Source organism: Camelus dromedarius, chromosome 32, assembly GCF_036321535.1.
Source record: "Camelus dromedarius isolate mCamDro1 chromosome 32, mCamDro1.pat, whole genome shotgun sequence".
Taxonomy (NCBI): Eukaryota; Metazoa; Chordata; class Mammalia; order Artiodactyla; family Camelidae; genus Camelus; species Camelus dromedarius.
In genome coordinates this window covers 9,492,841-9,515,071 of record NC_087467.1, presented here as the reverse complement: position 1 = coordinate 9,515,071, position 22,231 = coordinate 9,492,841, and the positions used below count along the sequence as shown (strand labels likewise).

The window sequence follows — 22,231 nt, the reverse complement described above, 5'->3', positions numbered from 1 at the left end:
AAACATGGCTTTTCTCATACGCAAAAGAGGCCTCTGAGTAGAATAACATATAGTGACATTTGTGAATATGTATTATAAGAAGTAACATTTCAGGTCAAAAAGGGACATGGAAAGGGATTATCAGTAACTTCTATTTTAGTAAGCCTCATTCCTTTTAAATTAAACAGCTACAGCAATTTAATTCTTGAGCATAACAATGTTAGGTTAGTGAAGGCTTAGAATATAGTATTTCATGTGTGTTACCGTGACAGCAATGCAGTTCTTCAAATCATTTCTGGTCATTCAAGATCTCCAGCCTTTAGCCCATAGAGAGCACCCTATCTCTTACCAACATTTTTGTCTTAGCCGAGTCCTTACAAGGTCACTGTCTGGCTCCATTCTCTCTAATTGTATAAAAAAATACTCCTTTCTGGGTTTTGCCATATTCAAAACCTACATTTCTTTTTCCAGATGGAATGCAAAGAAATAAAGTGTTGGTGTTTTGACCCAGAAGGGTGCAGTCCTGAGGATTTCTGGGTGAAAAGAGCCGCCCTAAATGTCCTTACATCTAGCATTCTTCTCTCTCCCTGGTGCCGTGACACACGTGCACAGGCAACCTGTTCTTCTGAGACAAGGCTCTGTGGCATCAAGGCCTGCAGGGTGCCCATCTCGAGAGGAGGGGAGCTAGACCCTCTGGAGCAGCCTGCTGGGGCCTGAGGACATCACCTTGCTGTCACTGGGGTCTCTCCTCAACAGAAGCTTGCTCTGGGGTCTAGAACACACAGAGTGGATTTGTGTCTCTGTTTATGTATGAGAAACTTAATAATCAAAATAACCCTTATTCCAAGTTCAGAAGTGTTTTCAGGGTCCTCAAAGTATTTTAACATTGCCTCTTAAACTCCAACTTTTCAGGAAATGGGAATTCTGCTGCATTGTCTAACTGCAGAGGAAACCCCACCATGGTAGAAACGTCTAATAGGGGAAAAATTGAAATTAAATGTGTTTTAAAATAAAAAATAGATCAGTTTTGTCTAGGAGGACCTAAAATTGATTTGCCATGTAAAATTAAATTCAAAGCAAAAATGTATCTGTATTTTTTCACTAAAAATAAAAATTGTTTTAAGCAGAAAAACTTTTTAAAAACTGCCTTTTTACTGGATGGATTATAAATTTTAAGCAGTACACATTAAAATTTTAACCATGTGACGTTGTTGTAATAAAACTGTTTGGCAACAAACTTATGAGTACTTCCTTAACCATTTAGCGAAAGCCGAACTACTCTCTGCAATTAATAATTATTAAGAAATATGGTGTGAAGAAGCGATTATGTATGTATTTTTACCCGAATTTCACAATTTTTTTTTTCTATCTGATACATTTTCTGCATCCTCTCAGGCAGGAAGGAAGTACCTGGGGACTCAAGATCTCTTCTTCGGCTGGGAACAGTGCTGGACGAGGTCAGGGCAAACTTTTATTAACTGGATGATTTAACTCATTTATTATTTGTTTGGTAATCTGGAATGGTCTCCCAGGCAAAAACTGTGACATTCTATGAAGACTCAGAGAGAAAAGTTGGAGTTAATAGAAGGTAAGGTTTCTAGCCTAACACAATGATAAAAATGTACTTTGATGACAGCCATCAGCTCTTGCGGTAGGTATATCTCCCAGTAAATGCCTGTTACTTTTTAGGTCTTTCGTTAAAGGGATGTTACAAAATAAGCCCCTTCAGAACTTCAGATCCTGCTTTGGCTGACCTTCTTCGTTCTTAAATGCAGACAATTTGACTTGGACCTGGGGTGTGGGGAGCAGAAACTGGATTAGAGCGAATGCTGAGTCGAAGAAAAGTGGTTGGCTGAACTTGGATGTTCCAAATCAATCCCAGGAAAATGAAAGCCATGCAGGTAAATTTCAAAAACATCACCAGTTTCTTCTACTCATAGAAAGTTGAAGGAATAAAAACAGCAAGGTCAGCTGATCTTAACTTTCAAAAACAAAGTAAGAATATAAAGGAATACATTCAACTGACTAACTTCAATGCAACTAGCAATTAAGAAACAAGTAAAAGTTAAGGATTTTTCCTTCCTGTTACTGGCAATCCAGCATTTTCTCAACTCCTTTACTGAGTCTGCAAAGAGTAATTCTGAATTAGAGATCATATGATTTAACACTTGTTCAACACACAGTCTGAGATCATTTTTATGTCAGGGGGATAATTAGTGAGAAAAGAAGATAATCATTTAAATTCCAGGTGCCGGAAACAATATGTTCTCCACAAAGAATACTGAGATTCTTCTGCTTTGCCTGATCCAGAGTGCACTGCAGTTCCTCCAGGACAAGACACAGACCACTCCAGGTTGGTGTCTTTGCTTTCTTTTTCTTTTAAATATTGACTTTTTTTCACAAATGCAAAACAAAAAAAATCTAAACACAATGCAGATATAGTTCAAACTCAAGAGAATGATAGTCTAAAAGGACAAGTACAAATGGATATAGTTACTAGAGTAAGAAGAAATGAGACACTGGTGAGGTCTACCAGATGGCGAAAAGAGTTATATTCTAATTTATTTCTTATAGTAGCTCTGAGATTATAGTCAGGAAAACAAAGACACAAAGAAGCAAAGCAACTTCCTCAAAGTTATACAATAAGTGACACAAATGTGTAAGTTGATACATTTATTACACTTATTGATTATTCTTTTTTTTTTAATTTGGGGGGACGAGGTAATTAGGTTTATTTATTCTTTTAGAGGAGGTGCTGGGGATTGAACCCAGGGCCTTGTGCATGCTAAGCATGCGCTCTACCACTTGTACTATTCCCTTCCCCCTTATTGATTATTCTTGATGATTATTCTTATTACACTCTCAGCATAATCTGTCTATTTTCAGCTCTGAGACTTGAGTAGAATGTGAAAAACTGAAAAGAATACAAAGAAAATGAAAACTATAAATCTAGATGTAATTCTAAAGACTAAAGGTACAGTATAATGTAGGCACATATTATACATACAGAGAGAAACAGAAAGAGACAGAACAGAGATCCATGTATCTCTCTAAGACTGTGAGATAGTGATAGAGAGAGAGATAAATGCAAATACGTGATGTGTTGCTATTTTGAAGACCATGTGAGTTTATTCTTCAGGGCACAATGAGCAGTTCTCCTCCACACTTAATAACAGAAACAAGCTACCTGGAGGTCATGGAATCTCTTTTCCAGTCAAGTCCTGAAGAATTACTTTGATAGCCTGCTATTTAGAAAAGGTTATGTGATATGTGTCTAGATATGAAAATAACTTTATACCTTTTTAATTTTTTATTTGACACTTACATATATATATATATTGAAAAATGATGTCTTACCAGTAAGTCGAGTTAACATCTGTCACCATACATGCACAAAAAAATTTTTCTCTTGTGATGAGGCCTTTTTAAGATTTACTCTCTTAGCAACTTTCAAATACACAACTCTGTATTATTAACTACAGTGACCCTGCTGTACATTACATCCCCAGGATTTATTTATTTTATAGCTGGAAGTTTGTACTTTTTGACCCTCTTCACCCATTTTTCCCACATCCCAACCCTCACCTCTAGCAACCACGAATATGTTCTCTATAAGTTTGGGGGTTTTTTTCGTAAGTTTGTTTTTTGATTTTTTTTTAAATAATAACTTTAAACGGGTCCTTCCACCTCAGTGTTTCCATGATTTGTGGGAAACAACACATTTTAACAACTGCAACAACTGTTTTACTGCTTAAAGCCAACTCTATTTCCACCTTTATTCCCATGAAGTACATGGGACCGATGTATTTTTACTTTTATCCCTGGGAACATCTCTGATGTGTTCTGTGTGCTGAATTTGCCATTATTAAATTAGCAAAACAGTTAATCCTGTGTGAAAACAGAACATATTATGATGATATAAACAAAGCATTGATACTGAGAGAATAAGTATGTCCACATGTCCTCAGAAAGCAGAGGAACTATTTATACTCTTTTATAATCAAGACAAGATTGCCAAGAACTTTCTTAATTATAAAGCAGTACAGAATAAGGTAATCTTGGATTCATTTAAATGGCATAATGACATGGTTTCTACTCCTCCAAGGAGGCATTGTTACTAAGCCAACAATGAGTATTTAAACACAAAATGTGAGATTAACTTAGTCATGCCTTCCCATGTCCGACTGACTAATACTGACAATAAGACTTTGATGGTTCTATCTAGGAGGTGAAACACACACACACGTACATACATATTTGCCTCCAGTAACCATGTAACAGCTTAAACACACACACACACATACATCCATATTTGCCTCCAGTAACCGTGTAACCACTTAAATACACACACACACACACACACGTACATACATATCTGCCTCCAGTAACCACGTACCAGCTCAGCGTAGCTGAAGCAGTGTCTTCCCATCATCAGACCCATGTACCAGACATTAATGCTTAGTGGTGTTGCTGACACAGTCTCTGTACACAAGGAGTCTGCTCTTTAGATATATTATTAAAAAGAAAAGAATCACCTAGATTTTCCACCTAAATTTCCTTAGGTAAGACACAATGAAGAGGCCTTGTGTGACCAAACTTTTAATTATTCTCATCCAGGGCTGACACAACTCTTGATTAGTAAAAACATGTGTAATAGGAAATGAGGATATTAGTCAAAGGGTACACAGTTTCGGCTGTACCAGATGAGTAAGTCCTAAAGATCTGCTGAACAGCATAGAGCCTACATGTAACAATACTGTGTTGTAGACTTAAAATTTTGCTAAGAGGGTAAGTCTTACGTTAAGTGTTCTTGTCACGCACAAAAATTAACAGTGATAAACAAGAGGGTGGGAGGAGACTTTTGAAGGTGATAAACAGGTTTATGGTACAGGTTGTAGTGACGGTTTCATAGGCTTATTTATACTCATCTCCAGATTCAGGTTTTATACATTAATTATGCACAACTTTTTGTATGTCAAAAAAAATTTTAATGTGTAATAAGCCCTTAGTCTAACACATTTTGACAATTTTTATTTTTCTGCATCTTCCCTCTTCCTCTCAGCTGTTATACAAATTGCTATGGATTTTTTTCTGAGAAGATATTTTATGACTATAGCAGTTGAAATCTGAGTTGATTTTCTAACTAGTCACTCTTTCTATACACAGTTTCTTAGACCCTGGGACTGTCCTCCATGTGCTGGTCTTTGAGTACTCTTTTGAATTACAAACCAACAATAAAGGCATAGGCTGTCAAAATGATAGAAGACCTTCTACTTTATGCAACAAAAACTCTCCCAGGGCGTCCAGGACAGGCCAATGCATGCTATTACCACCTTTGCCAACTCTGGTTGGAGAAGGATGTTTCCACCGAAAACACAAGTCAGGAGATGTCAGTGAATATTCTGATAGGAAACAATGAGTTGTCAGGCAAAGCAAACCTGCTAGTTTGCATTAAAATCACAACTTACTACTGGAGGATCTAAGAGAAAAATTTTAAATTTCATTCCATCTAGTAGTCAATCAAAAACCACTGCATATTATATTTTAGTGACTAGCAAAACATAAACTTTGAATGTTTTTTGTTTTGTTTTGTTTTCCAACTGTATGTTTTAAGTCAATGGTTAAGAATCCAGGCTTTGGAGACAAACAACTTGAGTTCAAACCCCAGCTTCACCACTCACTAGCTGTGCGTCTCCTGCAAGTTACTTAACCTCTTTGCGCCCCTCCGGACTATTGTTATGGAAATAGTAACAGTCCCTACCTCATTAGGTTTCTGTTAAGAAGTTACAAAATGCACTTAGGACATAGTAAGTGCTAGTGAAGATTTGAAGTAAAAATAATAATTATTAGTATTTCAATCTTCAAAATGAACTCAAATAAAATTAAGAGCACTGACATACAAGGGACTGAAACCGTACAAACTCAAAACATCTATGTTATCTGATCCAAGGTCTTATTTACAGATGCTCAAACGGGCTGAAAAGTAACTTGTTGCTCAAAGACTGAGTTAGGAATTAACTAGGCTAATTCTCTTAGCAACTCCAAACTGCCACTGTAATATTTCTTCTTTTACTAATCTTTTGCCTTAACCACAGGGCATGTCCTCTCTGGTCTACTCTGCACTGGAAATTCCTCTAAATACACAAGCAAATGGAGATAAATTCATCCATATCAGATTGTTATCTTGTGGCCAAACTGATGAGAATCATCAGATAATTGCAATTTTTCAGTTGAGCTGCCTTAGAAAAGGGCAGAATGGGAGGCTTTCCTAACTATATCATTTCTACTGAGTAGAACAGGGCAGCCCCGTGGCTTTGGGAGGAAAAAAATAGTTACTTGAAAATTAACTTGAAAGGAATGATGCTACTGACCCAACTTCCAAAAGAATACATGTTAGAGAATGCCGGGAGAATAGTAATTACCGCACGGAGAAAATCCAGTTTACACTTTACATCCAGTTTCTACAGGATTTATGTTGCCAGGTGAAAAGAAGTTTTATTTACAAAAGCTAGTTGACCCAACATAAAACAGAAGGAAGTTAAATTTGTCTTTACCTTTGCATGTTTTATTATCTTATTTTCAGCACATGATATGCTGAAAGTTTTCACAATCACTGCCTCCTACTTCCTTTACAAATCTGACCATAACTAGTTGATGAGTTCTTTGATTGTTTGATAATTAATTCACAGTAAAGTATAAATCACAAAAAGTGCTTTGTTACTCCTCCTTAGAGTATATGTCTTTAATACTTGGAATATCTGCTAATTTAGAAAACAAAGTGAAATTTCAATTATCATTAGGTCATAGGTCAAGAGGTGGGGTGCTTTCTGCACACTTTCCAGTGTTCCTCAGATCACACAGGTGGCATCTGTCCACAAAGGACCACAGAGCACAGCTGTAACTCCCGTTCCACATTCTGACCAACTGACCTGATGCATCTAGTCTTTAAGAGATAAAAGTAAATGGAATGTTTCATGGAAGTCCCATCATCTTATTTCTAAAAGGCTGGAAACCACAGTCTTCCTATAAATTTTTTTTCTTTTTTTTTTTTTTTGGTTTTCAATGGCTTGTTCATACTTCTACAGTGAAAAATCCAAGGAATTGGGGGAGGGTATAGCTCAGTGGTAGAGTACAGTGCTTAGGATACACGAGGTCCTGGGTTCAAGCCCCAGTACCTCCTTCAAAAATAAATAAAATAAACAAATTACCTCCCTCACTCCCCAAAATAACTAAATACATAAAAATCCAAGGTATAAAGCACAATAAACCATACTCTGCGGACTTGAGATCTCAATTATTGAAAATTCCAAGGTCCAAACAATGGAAATGCACAATGGCACTTCTATGAACCATAAAACAATTCTTCACATGAACTTTCACATGGATTTGACCTGGTTCCTCTCTAAATCTTCCCTGTAATTTCAGCTCTGCTTAACTTGTCGAGTTGTCATCAGATTCACGGATGACTTCAATGAATGTTCTAATCCTAAAGTTAAGCAAGAAGTACAAGGATATACTTTCTTCTTCTTTCAAACCCACAAAAAAATTAGTCATAAGTCTTTGTTGGATGACTTACCTTTACTGTAGCTGATTCTGCGTGAAATGGGTGTGACTCTCTCCAAAGGTATGTATCATTCAGATATTGTTTCAGCAGAAGTTAAGAGAGGTCCACCTAAAAAAAAAAAAAAAAGTTACAGTAAGTTAGCAGACAAGTGCCTAGTAAAATAAGAGATCTGCTTTCCAGGCATACAGTAATGTTCATAATAAACATGATTTTCAAAAATCTTCAACCACAAATGTCCTAGACTAGCTGGTAAGGGTTACTGTGATCATTAAAACTAGAGCAATTTTTTTTTCCCATTGCCTTTTTTGTATCAAAGGTTTGCTTAACTAATCTGATAATGTTTGAACATATTTCTGTCTAATAAAACCTCTACTTTAAGAGGGAACTGGGGGAGGTGATGGAACTCAAACTAGGTCCTCTGCAAAAACAAAAACAAAAGCAAAAAAATGTAGAGTTCAAACAAGACAGATTAAAGAACATTTTCCTAAATTGCTCTGACACCACAGACATTTTAATTCTCTTCTTGTATGATGTCTGAAAGATTGCTTCAACTGTCCAGTTCTTTGAGTATGTACAGATATAACTGAGTTATTAAATTATTATTTATCATATGAAAAGATTTTCAATTACTTTTGTTACAACAGTAAAGTTACTACATAAAAATAATTTGTCCTCTGTAACATCAAATTTGGGATTCAAGAATAGTAATCTAACTTTCTCTGCACAGCTCATGCCAGTGTGTCCTCCAAAGCAGTGGTTCCCAGTATTTTCTCTGTGTGACTCGTGTGACAGATGACATTCACAAGCTCACGCCCTCCCGTGGACAAGTTCACCCTCAGGCTCAGTTCACCTTCCCCACTGGAATCAATTCTCTTTCTCCACCCAAGGGGGATACCAAAAATGCAAGTAAGTAACGTCATTAGGGAAAAACTCTGAATGTGCTCTAACCATTTTAACAAGTAAACAATCACAAATTTCAGGACTTGATTACCAACAAATTACTACATCAACTTGCATGGTACTAAAGTTAAAAAAAAAAAAAAACCATCAGCAAGGTTAGATTTGAAAGTAAATTAAAATGAGTTCATTTCTTTGAATCCTTTTTTCTTTTAAATGAAAATTATTATTTATTTTTTAAATTCTGCATCTCTCTACTGAAGTATTTATAATCGTCTTTTGGATCATTTTGAAAAGCTCTCTAAAGTCAGTATTTTACTTCCACCCTTGCTCTCCAAAGCCACTGCATTGCTTCTATTTTCACTTTTTCTTGATATGTAAGCATGTCATTTGTCTCTGTGCAAATGAATGAAGTAACTGCCAAGAAATCAGTCTTCTTTTCTGTCTTCTGAGGGTTTCTTTGGTGGATCTCTCTGGCATCATTAGTCACGTTGGGTCAGCGCCATGGTTTGTGTCTGACACTCCGTGAACACGCCTGTGCCTGTCCATAAGCGCTACAAGCCCCGTGTCACGCAGATAATGGACACCAGTCCGGGGCTGCTGTGAGCAGCCAAACTCTCCTCCTCTCCTCCCCAGCAACCGTGATTTCCCTTATCTTTCCAAGAATTCCTATAAACAAATCCCTATGGTGAAATCAAAGCCAGAGATTTATTCTGACTTTTTTTTTTTCAGAAAACATAGGTGGGGAGATAAAAATCTGCATTCACAACTGTCATCCGCTTGTAATGAACGCTCACTGTGTTCATCTCTAGAGAGATAAGGGATTTTCCGTACTGTTTATGGCTTCGCACTTTGCTCCCCCTGTAAGGAAGGGAGTGTTGAAGGAGAGGAAGAACACAGAAACGTTCTCCACTGGCTTCTGAACTCCTCCAACTTGACACCGTTCAGGAAGCCTTAGCAGACCCGTTGGTGATAAAATTATGAGGTAGGGGGATTTTGCCCACAGTGAACCAGGGCCCCCAGGACACCCCCACCTCCATCTGGTGATGTGAGTAAATCACATCGTTCCAGGAATATCACGATCTCTTCTCTTTTCCCCTTAACCCACATTTTACACACATACGACCTATCCTCCAAAATAACCTTGGATATGTATTCACTCGTTCACACGTTCAGCTACCATTACTGAAGACCTACAATGCGTCAGGCGCAGTTCAAGTGCTGGATACACAGCAGTTCACAGACAAAAACGCCAGCCCTTGTGAAGTTTACATTCTAACGAATGGTGACCAACAATAAATAGGCAAATGCACAGTCTTTCTGATTGTGATGCACCAGGAAGAAAAAGTAAAGTAGGAAAGGGGGGTGGGGAGCTCTAGGCGTGAGAGTAATTACAATTTTTATATGGGCGGCCAGAGAAGACCTCACTGATAAGGTAATATTTAAGGTGGCAGAGGGGAGTGAAGAGTGCAGGGGTTAGCCTTGCTGTATCTGGAGTAGAACCTTCTAGGGAAAAGGGACGGAGAGTGCAAGGGCCCTGAGGTGGAGCGTGCCTGGTGTGTTTGTGGTTCATGCTATGATCCAAGTAACTGATAAGAGATTAGCATGCCACCCTCCCTGAATATGCCTGTAAGAGCCAAGGGAGCCTTCAGCTCAAGGATTCCAGACATTAATCAGGAGGAGGGAGAGGTACTCTGATGCGCTGTCAAGACCGTGCTGAGGTTTTTGTCAGACAGTTGCTGCTTTGCACACACTTCAGTCCAGCATCATCGCAATCTCATCACATGGTACAACCGGTCTATGACTTATTTCGAAAAAAAATCTTTTAAGATGTTGCTTCAGCACTCCATTTAGACCCAAGGATAGACAATTCTGTTTTCCCTGCTGAGCCGAATCTCATTTTGCAGCTATCGTGCCTTCCTCCAATTTTCTGGCCCCTGAACAGCGTTGACAATTTCCTCAGGTCATTTGGTTCGGGGACTTTGCATCTGAGTAGTCATCCTTGTTCACTGACTCACGAGGAGACGCCTCTGGGGAACAGTCGGACCCTGTGACTCATGGTGAGCAAGCAGCTCACTCACTGTCAGGGTGTCAGGGACCGTGCTCTCAGGGCTGACCACTGCTGCCCCCAGTGTGGTGACTTCATTAAAGACATCCTGCCTTCTCCGGGCTAGGCCGTGGGGCTTGCAGTCTGCAGGGCTTTGATTATTACTCTGTAAGTTCTAGCTCAGAAAGGCAGCAAAGCTTTTCCCACCCTGCTATTAGAGGCCCCCATGCTCCTCTCTCACTGCCTAAGGCAGAGGCGGCTCTAGGTCCATCTACCCAGAGAGCCCACGAAAATTTCAACATCCTGATGGTCTCAGTCATGTCACTCATGTCTTGGCATCTGTGGAAAAGGACGCTGACTCCTTTTCTAAGATTAAGGGGAAGGACGATCCACCCCCATTTCTCTACCACCAGGGTAAGACAATCTTCTCAGTTGGCCCCTGAACTCCTCCAGCTTTGTGCTGCCACACCCAACTCTGGACACTGTATCCCAGACACTTACACCTCTTAAGTATCAGCCAGGTCACTCTGAAACCCTGATTCACACGGTGTGCTATTTCTCTCCTGCTCATGCGCTGCAATGTCGCTGGGAGAAACACACAAACACCCACCAACACACGTGCATGTGTACGTGCATGCAAGGACACACGTGCCTGACAGGCACAAACAACACAACCCCAGACCAACATCTTCTGACCAGATCCAATTAATGTTATAATATATATAATATTAATATAGTAACTATATTATATATGACATTGATACAGTAACTCATCCATAGTGGATACTTATAATATTAGTATATATTAACTATAATACATACTATTATATATTATTATTAACTATATTAACTATTAACTATAATATATACTAATATTATTGTAAAAAATAACTAAATTAATATATTAACTCATCCACAGTGAATATTTCAAACACCTTCCCCTAAAATACTCTTTTTTCTTATAATTAGTTCCTTCCAGTATATGTGTTTGGTTCAACAAATCTTTACTGATGATCTAATATGAGCTGGCTACGTGGGGCTGAGCCTGCTCTGAACATGATACGGCCTCTGCTCTTAAAGAAGTAACAACCTTGAGAAAGAAAAGTAACTGAAGTAGCAGACCTGACTGAACTAACCACAAAAACCATAAACCACAATGTGACTGCTGCTGCGCAGGTTGTATGAACCATTTTAAACAGAGCCACAGAGAATGAAAGGAAAGTTAAGTACAGTAATTGGATATGGAGAGAAGGGTAAAAGGAGAACTGAGGGTGACTCTCAGGTTCCTGGCGTGGGCCAAGGTGACAAGGCAGCTGAGGAAGGAGCAAGCTTGGGCTGGAGAGGTGTAGAGGGATGCAGAAAGCTTTCTTGTCAGTGTGCTGAGTTTGAGATTTCCTACAAAATTATTACAGTGGTTTGAGGTCCCTGTGAAATAACCAAAGGGTAATGTCCCATGTTTGAAGTTCAGGAGAGAAAGCAGTGATGGCTTTGCACAATGAGAGTGGCTACAGAATCATGCTGGGTACCAAGTAAGGAGAAAAGATGGAAAGGAAAGAACTCAAAAGGCATAAGCATTTGACAGACAGGCAGAGAATAAGGAATGGTTTGAGAAAAAAACAGCCGAAAAGACGGAAAATTCAGCAACTGTTTCTGCCTCCTAAATCTACCTGCAATTGTGTTCTCTCTTTTCAAACTGCTTGCTAGAATTTTCTCATTGGATATGCTCTCTAATATCTCAATTTAATTTTCACCAAAAAAAAAAAAAGCTTTTACTTCTGACTTTCCTACTTGTGTCAATGTGATGGGAAAAAAAAATGCTTTTTTCACAGATAAATCTGAAACCCCTGATTCTTCACCAACAGCATTTATGCTTTGAGTTACTCTGTCTCCTTCACAATTATTCATCCTTTAAGAATCAGTTCACCCCACCAGTCCACCCCAGCCCCTCTAAAGACGCCTTCTCTCATCTCATGGTCCAAAGCTTGAGTTAGGTCCTCTCTTCCCTCTGTCTGCTTTGTACCCTGCATATAGTTCTACTACTGCATTTGTAATAGTTTACAAGTTAGTTATAGTTACATTATTTCATAAGCATCAATTTCTGTTTCTTGGATTACTTATCTTTGCATCACCAATAAAACACAAATTAAATGTTTACTGAACAAAGACAAACTAAATGTTGAACAAATGAAGGAACAAATGAATGGAGCTAACCAGAGACAGATGTCTCCTTTCATTGTCCTTCTCAATTTCCCTAGATGTATTTCATATCTTTTCCTGTATCCACATACCCTTTATCAATCAACGTAAGCCTCCTGGCCACAATAAGCATTTTTTAATGTTGTAACAGCCCCACATTTCTGTGCTTTGCTTCTAACGCATTTCATAGGACAGCAACCAGATTTAGCTCTCATCTCTTTGACATTCATTCTAATATATATACTCATTGGGACTTTTCAGTGGAATTAAATGGTCAGCCATCTATCAAATCATTAGCCACTTGTACCATGATGATTTATAAAGTGATTTTTAATGTGGGGGTGGGCAGGGAGTAAGGAGGCAATGATAGTAGGAAAGGGATCCATTAATTTTTATTGGTCTTTATGAGAACTTTTTTTCACAACGTTTGTTTTAGATCATATTAAGATATTCTAATAAGCTAATCACCTATGTGTATGTGTGAAATTGAGTAAGCTGGGAAACACAACTCAGATATTTTGAATATATCTAGATGTTAAAGCTAATTATTTACACAAAGTACATTTTTTAACTGATGTATTGTAAGTACGTGTCTGAAGAAAAATACATTTACTATAATGTTCAGGTAATTTAGGGGGAAAGACCTGTAAGTTAAATCTTTCACATCTTGGTAGCACTTCAATATATTTTTAAAGCAATCAGCACTTCATTGGAAATGGCATTTGTTCTTGTGCAAAGAGATTTAGGAGACTGACTCCCATGCCAGGAGCTAGAGAACCAGCTGCGTAAGATCCAATCTCCAACAAGTCCCTTCAACTCACTGAGTCATGAGTTTCAGATTTTTAATGAGGAAGTAATTCAAGAATGATATACTGCGACACTGGATTGTACGTGCATTGACACCTTTTCTCAAAAGCCTTACAGCCAAGGTCTTATAGAGGAATACACTCCTGAAACTGACTTTGACAGCCTCCAGGGGACAGTATATAATAACCCAAAAGAAATAAAATTTGCATCAGCTTTTTCTCATTCTGGAAGCTATAATTATCTTCATTACTAAACAGAAATCAAGCTCTAGATAATGAAGCATAAAAATGCTTGCCCATAGGACTTAGTTGCAAAAGCACTAACTTTAGGTACGAAATAGTTTCCAGGGATGATTTGTGAGTGTCTTGGTAAAGCTTGCCTTGTTTAATTAGGAGTTTTCCCAGCAGTAATGGGGAATGAGAACTATCACCAAGGTGCGCTACCACCCACATCCAGCTCAGGAGAAAGGAATGGACACTAAAAGGCATTCTTCTCTCCTGATTCAACTACACAACCAATGTTTACTGAGAGTCTACCATGGTACTCAGCACTGTTTGAGGCACTGGAAACAGTGGGAAACTAAGCAGACACTCCTAGATACTCAGTCCTCAATTTAGCCACTGACACTTAAATAACACTATGAGAAAAGTCACTCAACAGTTAATCCCTAAACAGAGAAAATGTGGTTCTCAGCAAAAAAAAAAAGGGAGTGGTCCTTGGCAGCTGGGGAAGAAAGGGACTAAGGAGGAAATGACCATTGCACTGGATCTGGAAAAGGGGCAAGGTCAGAAGTGGGGAAAGCAGGTAGCAGAGACTAGGGGAGGGAGAGGAAGGCGCTTGTAACCACAAATGGAACTCTGCTATTTTGGCCAAATTTGATGCCAAATGTCTCTTTCTAGTAGCAAATCAACCCTTTATACTTTCATAGGCTCTTCCAGTACTTCAACCTCAATAATTAGCCTTTCTTAGAAATCTCCTAATCTGGTGCTGATTTTAGTGTCTGTTTCAAGAATAAGTCAACTTAATATTTACACTTGCAATAATAAAATAACGCCATCATTTGTTGATCTCCTAAGTGCCAGACACTGCAGAACCCTTCGCACAGATTTCTGATTTAATCTTCACAACAGCCGTATATATTGGGCGCTATTAACCCCATTTGACAGACCTGCAAACTGAGGCACAGAGAGACTGTCCAGGTCACACACCTAAGTAACTACTGGAGAGGGTATTCTGACCTCGAATTACGCTTCGTGTAGGGGATTTTATAAATCATATCCAAGAGTCTACCTTTCCCTTAACACCCTGAGAGTTTTCTCCTAGTCGAGGCTAGTTAACAACGGGTCAAAAAACTGTCCGTTTGGATCATGTGTGATTCTTCTAATAACTTTCTCCCTGAGCCAGAGAAGCGGCAAACCTGCCGGAAGCAATGAAGGGGCCGTGGGGAAGAGGAGACAACCACCTGAAATCCTGCTCCAGAACCTTCGCTGCGGGAGGGCGGGCCCCACGCCCCGCGGCCGCGGCGAGGACGCGGGTCGCAGGCTGTCTCCTCCGCGCCCCCGGAGCGCTGGGCCTCGCGCGCGTTCGCAAAGCGCTGGACCTTCCGGCGGCCTCGGGCGGCCGGGCCAGGTCTCTGGCCGCCGCGGGTCTCGGCAGCCGAGAGGAAGGCCAACATCGGGCGAAGAGGGGGTCGGGGAAGGGCGGGCGGCGGGGCGGGGCCTGACATTCAAAGTCCCCAACTCGGGGACGTCACGGCTCCAGGTGCGCGTGCGGCGCGGGGCGGGAGTCCCCCGCGCGCTCCCCTCCTCCGCGCAGTCCCCACCTGGGCGGGCAGCTCGGCCGAGCTCCGGGCTCGCTTTCCTGGCGGAGGCCACACCTGGAACCGCGCCTCTGGGCAGGGCCGCGCGGCCGCCTCGGGGGAGGGGACCCTCGGGGGCGCGGGCGCCGGGGAGGAGCGCGCGCGTGCTCGCGGGGACGCGGGGAGCCGGCGGCGCCGAGCGGTGCGAGCGGCCCGAGGCGGAGGCGCGGGCGCGATGGCGCGGGGCGCGGGGGGTGCGCTGCTGCTTCTCCTGGTAAGTGTGGGGAGCGGGGGCGCGGCGCCCCGGGAGGGCCCGGGCAGCGGCGGGCCCCGGGCTCGCGCCCCTACCTGCCCGCTTCCTCCCGGGACCGGCCAGCCCGCCCGGCGCTCCCTCTTTGTGCCCCGAGGTGGGAAAGGGCCGGGCAGGCGGCGGCAGGCGCGGACTCCGGGGCTCCGCTGGGGCCGAGCCGGGCGGTGGGAGCCTGGCTGAAGTTACGTTTTTCCGGCCGCTGCACGCAAGCCCTCTCGCCTTTTGGTATCTGCGATCTGTGGGTTCAGTGAGCCTTGCAGCGGGGTCACCTTTCCTGGAGATCCGGGGCTTTGTCTGGAGTCTCCTCGCACGGGCAACATGGAGGCAGTGGAGGCAGTGGTCGTGCCTCCTTCTAGGCTCGCCGAGAATCTCCTGGAGTCCCCTGGGGCTCCCGCCACCGTGCACGTCAGTGACCTGGGGGAACCAGGGAGATATCTGTATTCTTAGACTGCGGAAAAGGGCCCCAGTCGTTTTTTCTAATGTATTTTACAAAGTTTTTTTTGTTAAACCACGTTACTCCAAATTACCCACATACAGTTTTAAGTTAAAGTTCACAAAGATAGTGTTTTAAAACAATCGCCTAGTAGCAAAGGTAATGAACATATATATTCGTTTTAAGATTTTTTTCATTTTAAAGAGTTACAGAAAATCGAAGTCAGAGCCACATTCAAAGGGGGTTTCCAGAAGTTATTAAAGAAACTGGGAAACAGTGTTCAGTCTCCAGATGTACATTTCTTATGCTTGGTTTCTGTACTCAGATTGGATTTTAAGTATATTTGTTTTCTGTTCTTTAAAAGAATTGCACGTAATTAAGAAATGTATCTGACTCATAAGAGTTTGCAAGATGCAAGATAACATGACAGTTATCATACTAATATAGGTGTGTGTTCACTTTCCAGAGACTTAAATGTATGTTCAGAGAGATTATATGCAAAATCATACTCAGTTTTCTTATATAATGGTTAAAATAGAAAATACAAGTACATTCTCTGCATTAGAAGTTCTAACTTACCAAAGATTGCCTTCTCTCTATCCCAGAACTGCAATGGAAGAGGGAACAATATATTTTTTCCTGTGTTTTATGTATATATCTCATACGGGGGCGGGGGGCGGGGGGAGCATGACTAATGCAATCTAGGGATTTCTGTGAACTCTCATTTGCATGCTATTTAGGACCTCCAGACCTTAGGCACATCAGTTTATTTTCATGCTCTTTTAACCATTTCATTTTGTCCAAGTCATTGAAGTAATTTTCAATTCAAGTTCCCCTTGTTAATAGAACTTTTCAGAGATAATTTTGAGTTTCCTTTTTGGCCTCCAGAGTAACAGAGCAACTAGTTCCCTCATCATGGTACTTCCTGGATAAAGATATCACCAAACTAAAAAAAAAAAGAAAGACATCACCAAACTAACGTAGCATCTGGCTCACTTTGAGGGTTAAATACTAAATCTTTCCATGTTGCCTTTATCCTCAAATAGTATAACAAGCAGGCCAGTTAACAAGAGAAATGGGTACATAATTTCAGTATATTTTTTACTTTAGCAATTCAATATTTTTAGCAGTAATTGGGTTCTCCCTTTAAAAGTAATATTAACTAACTGAATATGCAAATTTCTTGGACAGTTCTTCGTATTTTCTGTAATACTTTGATATAAATTTGAACATGTTTATTTTGGGTCAGAGAACAATGTTCAGCATTTTGGCTCCGATGTGTTGTTGGAAGTATAGTTTTTCTTGAAGAGTGGAACGCAACTCATCTGAGAGAGTAGTTTTCCAGGACTTAGGTTGTTTATAGGAGGGAATATAAATTGTCCTGTATATGGGTCAGCGTTCAGTTGCAGATCACAGAATTCACTCCAGCCAGTTAAAGCAAGAAGAGATTTATTTCAGGGCATTATGTTGACTGCATCAGTGTGGCAAAGACTGGGGAAAGAGACTCTATTTTGAGCTGTCAGCAATGACTTCAAAGCCATACAGCAGAACCCAGGCACTTCTTAGGGAGCTGCTGCCTCTCCTGTGATCAGGACCCATCACTCCCTCTCCACAACGTGGAAACAGCCATGATCCAGGTGCTACTTTTGGTGCCAGCCCCAGAACCATGCCGTGTCTGCTAGGATGCATACCAATGAAATGCACCAGGACCCTGCTTCTTGGCACCCACGAATCTAGTGATGGACGCTAGAGCCAGAGTAAGATTGCTACAAAAACCCTGGTACATCCACATCCATGCTTGCCAGCGAAGACAGGAGACACGTAGCTTCTGATTCACTTCCTTCTTTCATATCTCATGTAAATGCCGATTGGTTGTACCTGAACCACATTCAGAACCTTAGCTGCTGGAAGCCTATGCTATGTGGTTTTTAGCTTTCCTCTGAAGTTCAGGGAGACAAACCAGAGGGGAGATATTGAATGGTACCCCCAGAGCTGTCACACAGTCATTTAGCCTAACTCTAGCAAAGTGGGAAATAGAGGCAATTTTGTAAATAAAACCAGAGAACCCGTCCTCTTCAAGAGTTCTTTTTGTGCGATCCACCAACTCCCAAATGGTCCATAGATAGAATTCAGAAGGTCCTTAGACATGGCTGGGAATAAAATTGCATATGTATTTTCACTGATGTCTAACTGAAATTTAGTATTTCTTTAAATTAGTAGTGCAGGGAAAACTGCAATAAAATTAGCAGTACTTGTGACTTCAGGCAATAGAATTCACAAATATTTTCACATCCTACTACAGGTGTCTCAAAATACCATTTATTCTCATTACTAATAGACTTCCTACTATATCTTATTATATAATGTGTTGATGATACAGTACATGACATGACTTCATCACAAATTGTTGGGGTTTTTTTAAATAAGACATAATGACCCATACCCCACTGCCTCACTTTAAAGATCCGCTCTCCTTAGACCCCAAAAGTGCTAACATCATCATCTTTTAACACCATCAGTTGTCTCTTTTTTCAAATGTCTCCTTCCTTTGCTTCCGCAGTACTCTGCTGGGGGTCCTTCCACCCTCCGGGAGGCTGCAGTGGTTTTCCAGCGCAGCACCGTAGAAGAACATCACATCACCCGGGGACACATCAGATGTGGGTGGGAGGCGATAGCAGTGGCTGAGAGGGTGCCCACTTCGGGCAGTGTGCGCCTAACCCCTGCCTCCCTTTGAGCCGCAGCGACCGACTCTTCAGTGTCTACTCTCCTTCCGACTCAGATGATTTGCCCAGGGTTCTAGTTCAACGTTTCTGTAATCTATGCCCTGAGACTCACATCTTTCTAGCTTCTCAGACTTAAAATGTTGGTACCTTCTGACCCCTTCCCCTGTCTTCCACACACACGGCATGGCCAAGAGCTAATTAATACTGTCCCCATAAAGATTTGCCTTTACCCATCCATCTATTGCCGGTCCTCATTACATCTCCTCTGGCTTATTTCTTTCACCTCCAAACTGTCTTCTCCAAAAGAGTACAGGTACTCCAAACAATACCCCTAATCAGAAGCCGGCAGTGACTCCCTGCTCCTCGTAGGATCAGGGAAGATCCCGATCGCAGCTCTTTGTGCTCATCTTCGACTTGCCATCCTCACATCGTCTCGGCGTCAGACTGCACGCCTTCTGCACTCCAGCCGCACTCCATCTCCGTGTTCTGGCGCGTGTGTTCTTTAAAGCAGGTCATTTCTTTCTGCCTCCTATCTGCTCCCTCCCCTAACCGTCTCCCAGCTTCCCTACAAGGAAGTAATTTCTGCCTCTTCTGAGCTCCCCAGAACTGCTTTTGCAGCTGCCATTCACACAGCGAAGTTTTTCTACCTCTTAATTATAATAATTTATGTGCACTTTATCTCTCCTGCTAAACTAAGCTTAGGAGCAGGATCTATAGAGCTCCGTGTGTTGGACGCATAAGTATCTTTTAAAAACCTAAGAGTTAAAGTATCTTTCTATGTTTGGAAAACGCTGGAATAATAATCTGAATTTCGTTTGTTTAGGAGAGACATTTTAACGCCCAGATAGTGTGAGCGATAAATTTTTGTTTGACTCTAACACGTTCAGCAATTACTAGCTGTGCTTCGACTGTATGCCAAGCGCTCTTGTGGGAGCTTGGGAGCTGTCCCACCACGGTCATGGAGCTTACAGTGGGGCAAAGGCGGATGTAGCGGAGAGAATTCGACATTTTTTGAGCACCCGCTGTTGTGCCAGTAACTGGATTTAGTGAATGTTACTAATGGGTAAAGCTGGTTAGAACCCAGGTTCCCCCCGAATGGGCATCACTGTGACCTCCTTTTACAAGTAGTTTTCTATAGTTAGTCATACATAAGGCCTGAACTTAAGGAACTAGATAATTGGTTTAATTTCATTGCAAGTTAGAATCATTCTAGAAAGTAAAAAAAAAAAAAAAAGAAGAAGAAGAAGAAGAAGAAATGTGAACTGAGATTTGCCTAATTTCACAGTCTTGCAGAAGTATTCTTAACCACTTTCTAAAACCATCGATTTGCCCTGTTGAATTTTGCCAGTTCACTTCCTTGAAGCCAAGTGAAAAATGCCTGTTTTCCACTTTGGACCTGGGAGTCTCTCGTTGGTCAGTTTCTGGTAGTTCCTGAAGTTTGACTTACTGACAGACCAGTGCCATCTAATGGTACAAAAGGACAATCTGAAGCCCTTGGTCTTAATTAAGCCTTTGAGGGGAAAACAATCTGGTTTTCTTCATTCTATTTTTTAGTGTAATTTTCAGGAATATATTGCCACAAAAAGGTGGAAACAGCCCACCATTTTTGTCTAAAAAATTATGTATTATACAGGTGTATTTGAAAAGATATGCATATTTATTTATATTTTGCCTGATTTCCAAAGCGTTTGTAGCAGTTATAGAAAACACTAATAAAATGGCAAAATGGCAAAATATTTCAAAAATAAATTCTTAGGGTCAGTATAACTTAGGCTAGAAGACGAGGTTTGAACCAGAAGAAAACAGTTTAAAGCAATCTTACTGTAGTTGATTACTGCTTCTAAAGCGGAAAATCTTCTTGTGATGGGAGTAACTCAGGTGCTGAATTTCCTTATTTGGAATATATGGTTTCACACATCTCTGTAATTAAGGGCTCATTATCCAGTCTGTGAATTATCCAGGCTCAACCCTTTTCTTTGCTACACTGTGATTTTTCACAATTATTTTCAAAAGTGTGATCTCGGGACCAGCAACATCAGATTTTCATACCCCACCCCAGATGTACTGAATCAAACTCCAGGGTGGGGCCCAGAAGTCTTGTATTTTAATAAGGCAATTTACATGCCACTCAAGTATGAGACCCACAGTTAATTAACATCCCTATTAGAAAATAATTGGGAATGGAAAAGATTAAATATGAAAAACCCTACTTTTAGCTGTTAGGAACTCTGACTTTTTTTTTTTAATGTTTTAGGGGCCAAGGAAGTTGACACTAAATAAAATAATGTTGACTTTTTTGGACCTGCAGGTTGTCTATGCCAAGTTAAAAATAGGAGCTGACCATGATTACACAAAACTTAATTTGAAATGACGGTTCACAACACAATCTAACAGCTCAAGTGTAGCACAGCATTGCTAAATCTGTTAGGAGATTTTTGGCATCAATAAATGTTTCCAAGGAAAATATCTTCCCTTTTGAAGCTAACTTCAATATGACTCACCCAAATTCATATTTGTTACATTAAGATTAGCCCAAACATCTGAAGAGCGGGCAAAAGATTGTGATCAGTCATGGAATTTATTCTGTAATTCTTTATAATTCTTTATTAGTATGTTGAACTTAATAAAGTATATAATGTTACTATCTAAAATTCACATTCAGAGTTGAAAAATTAAAGTTCAAAATACTGCTTTTCTTGGCTGTTGGGTTTTTTTAAATTAGCAGCCATGAAAACGAATATAATTATATATTTAAACTAACTGTTGAGTGACATTGCCGTAGGAATTATGCTTATGTGTGGGTCATTTAAGAGTTGGATTTTTAAGTTGGAATTTTCTAAATAAGGTATGATGTTAAGCCATAAAGTAAGAAATTTTATAGACCACCTCCCCTCCTTCAAAAATAGAAAAAGATAAAGAAGAAAAGAGTACGATAGATGAAATTCTAAGATAAATCTCACCTGTGTTAGGTGTATCAGGGTAGCTGACCAAAATCCCCAGTCCACCCTTCCTGCCCTGGGTCACCTGAACCCCTCTGCCTGTACCATTGCAGAGGTCTTGTGAGAACTTCTTGTGAATAAAGAGGCTGCTGAGGACCAGTGCTGTCTACACAAATAGAAAAGTTAGGATATGTGATCAGAGGAAATAAACAAGAGGCATCCATGGCCTTTCTTTTATCTCATTTTCCCCCTTTTGAGTTATTTTAGCCAAAGCTGAAAACACTTTTAAGAGTGGATTGGGGGTAAGTAAGCCAGGGACCCTCCAGGCAGTTTCTGATTCTGCCCTCTGTGCAATGAAAGGGAGAGACAAAGAATTTTAAAACATTCTGCCTGGTTGGGAGAGTGGGTAAGAAAGGGAAATAGCAGTTGTTTCTGTGATTGTCCAGGGGTGGGCGTGAGCTTAAAGAGGCGGCAGGCACGTGCTAGGTCACCCCTATCTGGGCCCTGAAGATCATCCATTGACCACCCTCCAGACCTT

At 40.7% G+C, this 22,231-nt stretch overlaps 2 protein-coding genes across 2 annotated transcripts in view; one reads left to right on the top strand and one right to left on the bottom strand.

The window, feature by feature from the left end:
• Positions 1–7,645, bottom strand: part of DSC1 (desmocollin 1) — a 265,006-nt gene extending 257,361 nt beyond the window's left edge. The window contains exon 1 of the mRNA XM_010977197.3: positions 7,556–7,645. The gene's annotated coding sequence lies outside the window, so the exon portion shown is untranslated. The remainder of the gene's footprint in view (positions 1–7,555) is intronic.
• Positions 7,646–15,486: 7,841 nt separating this feature from the next.
• The window catches only part of DSG2 (desmoglein 2), a 34,967-nt gene continuing 28,222 nt past the window's right edge, over positions 15,487–22,231 (top strand). Inside the window, exon 1 of the mRNA XM_064481526.1 lies at positions 15,487–15,562. Coding sequence (XP_064337596.1) covers positions 15,524–15,562 — 39 coding nt within the window. The 5' untranslated portion in view covers positions 15,487–15,523. The remainder of the gene's footprint in view (positions 15,563–22,231) is intronic.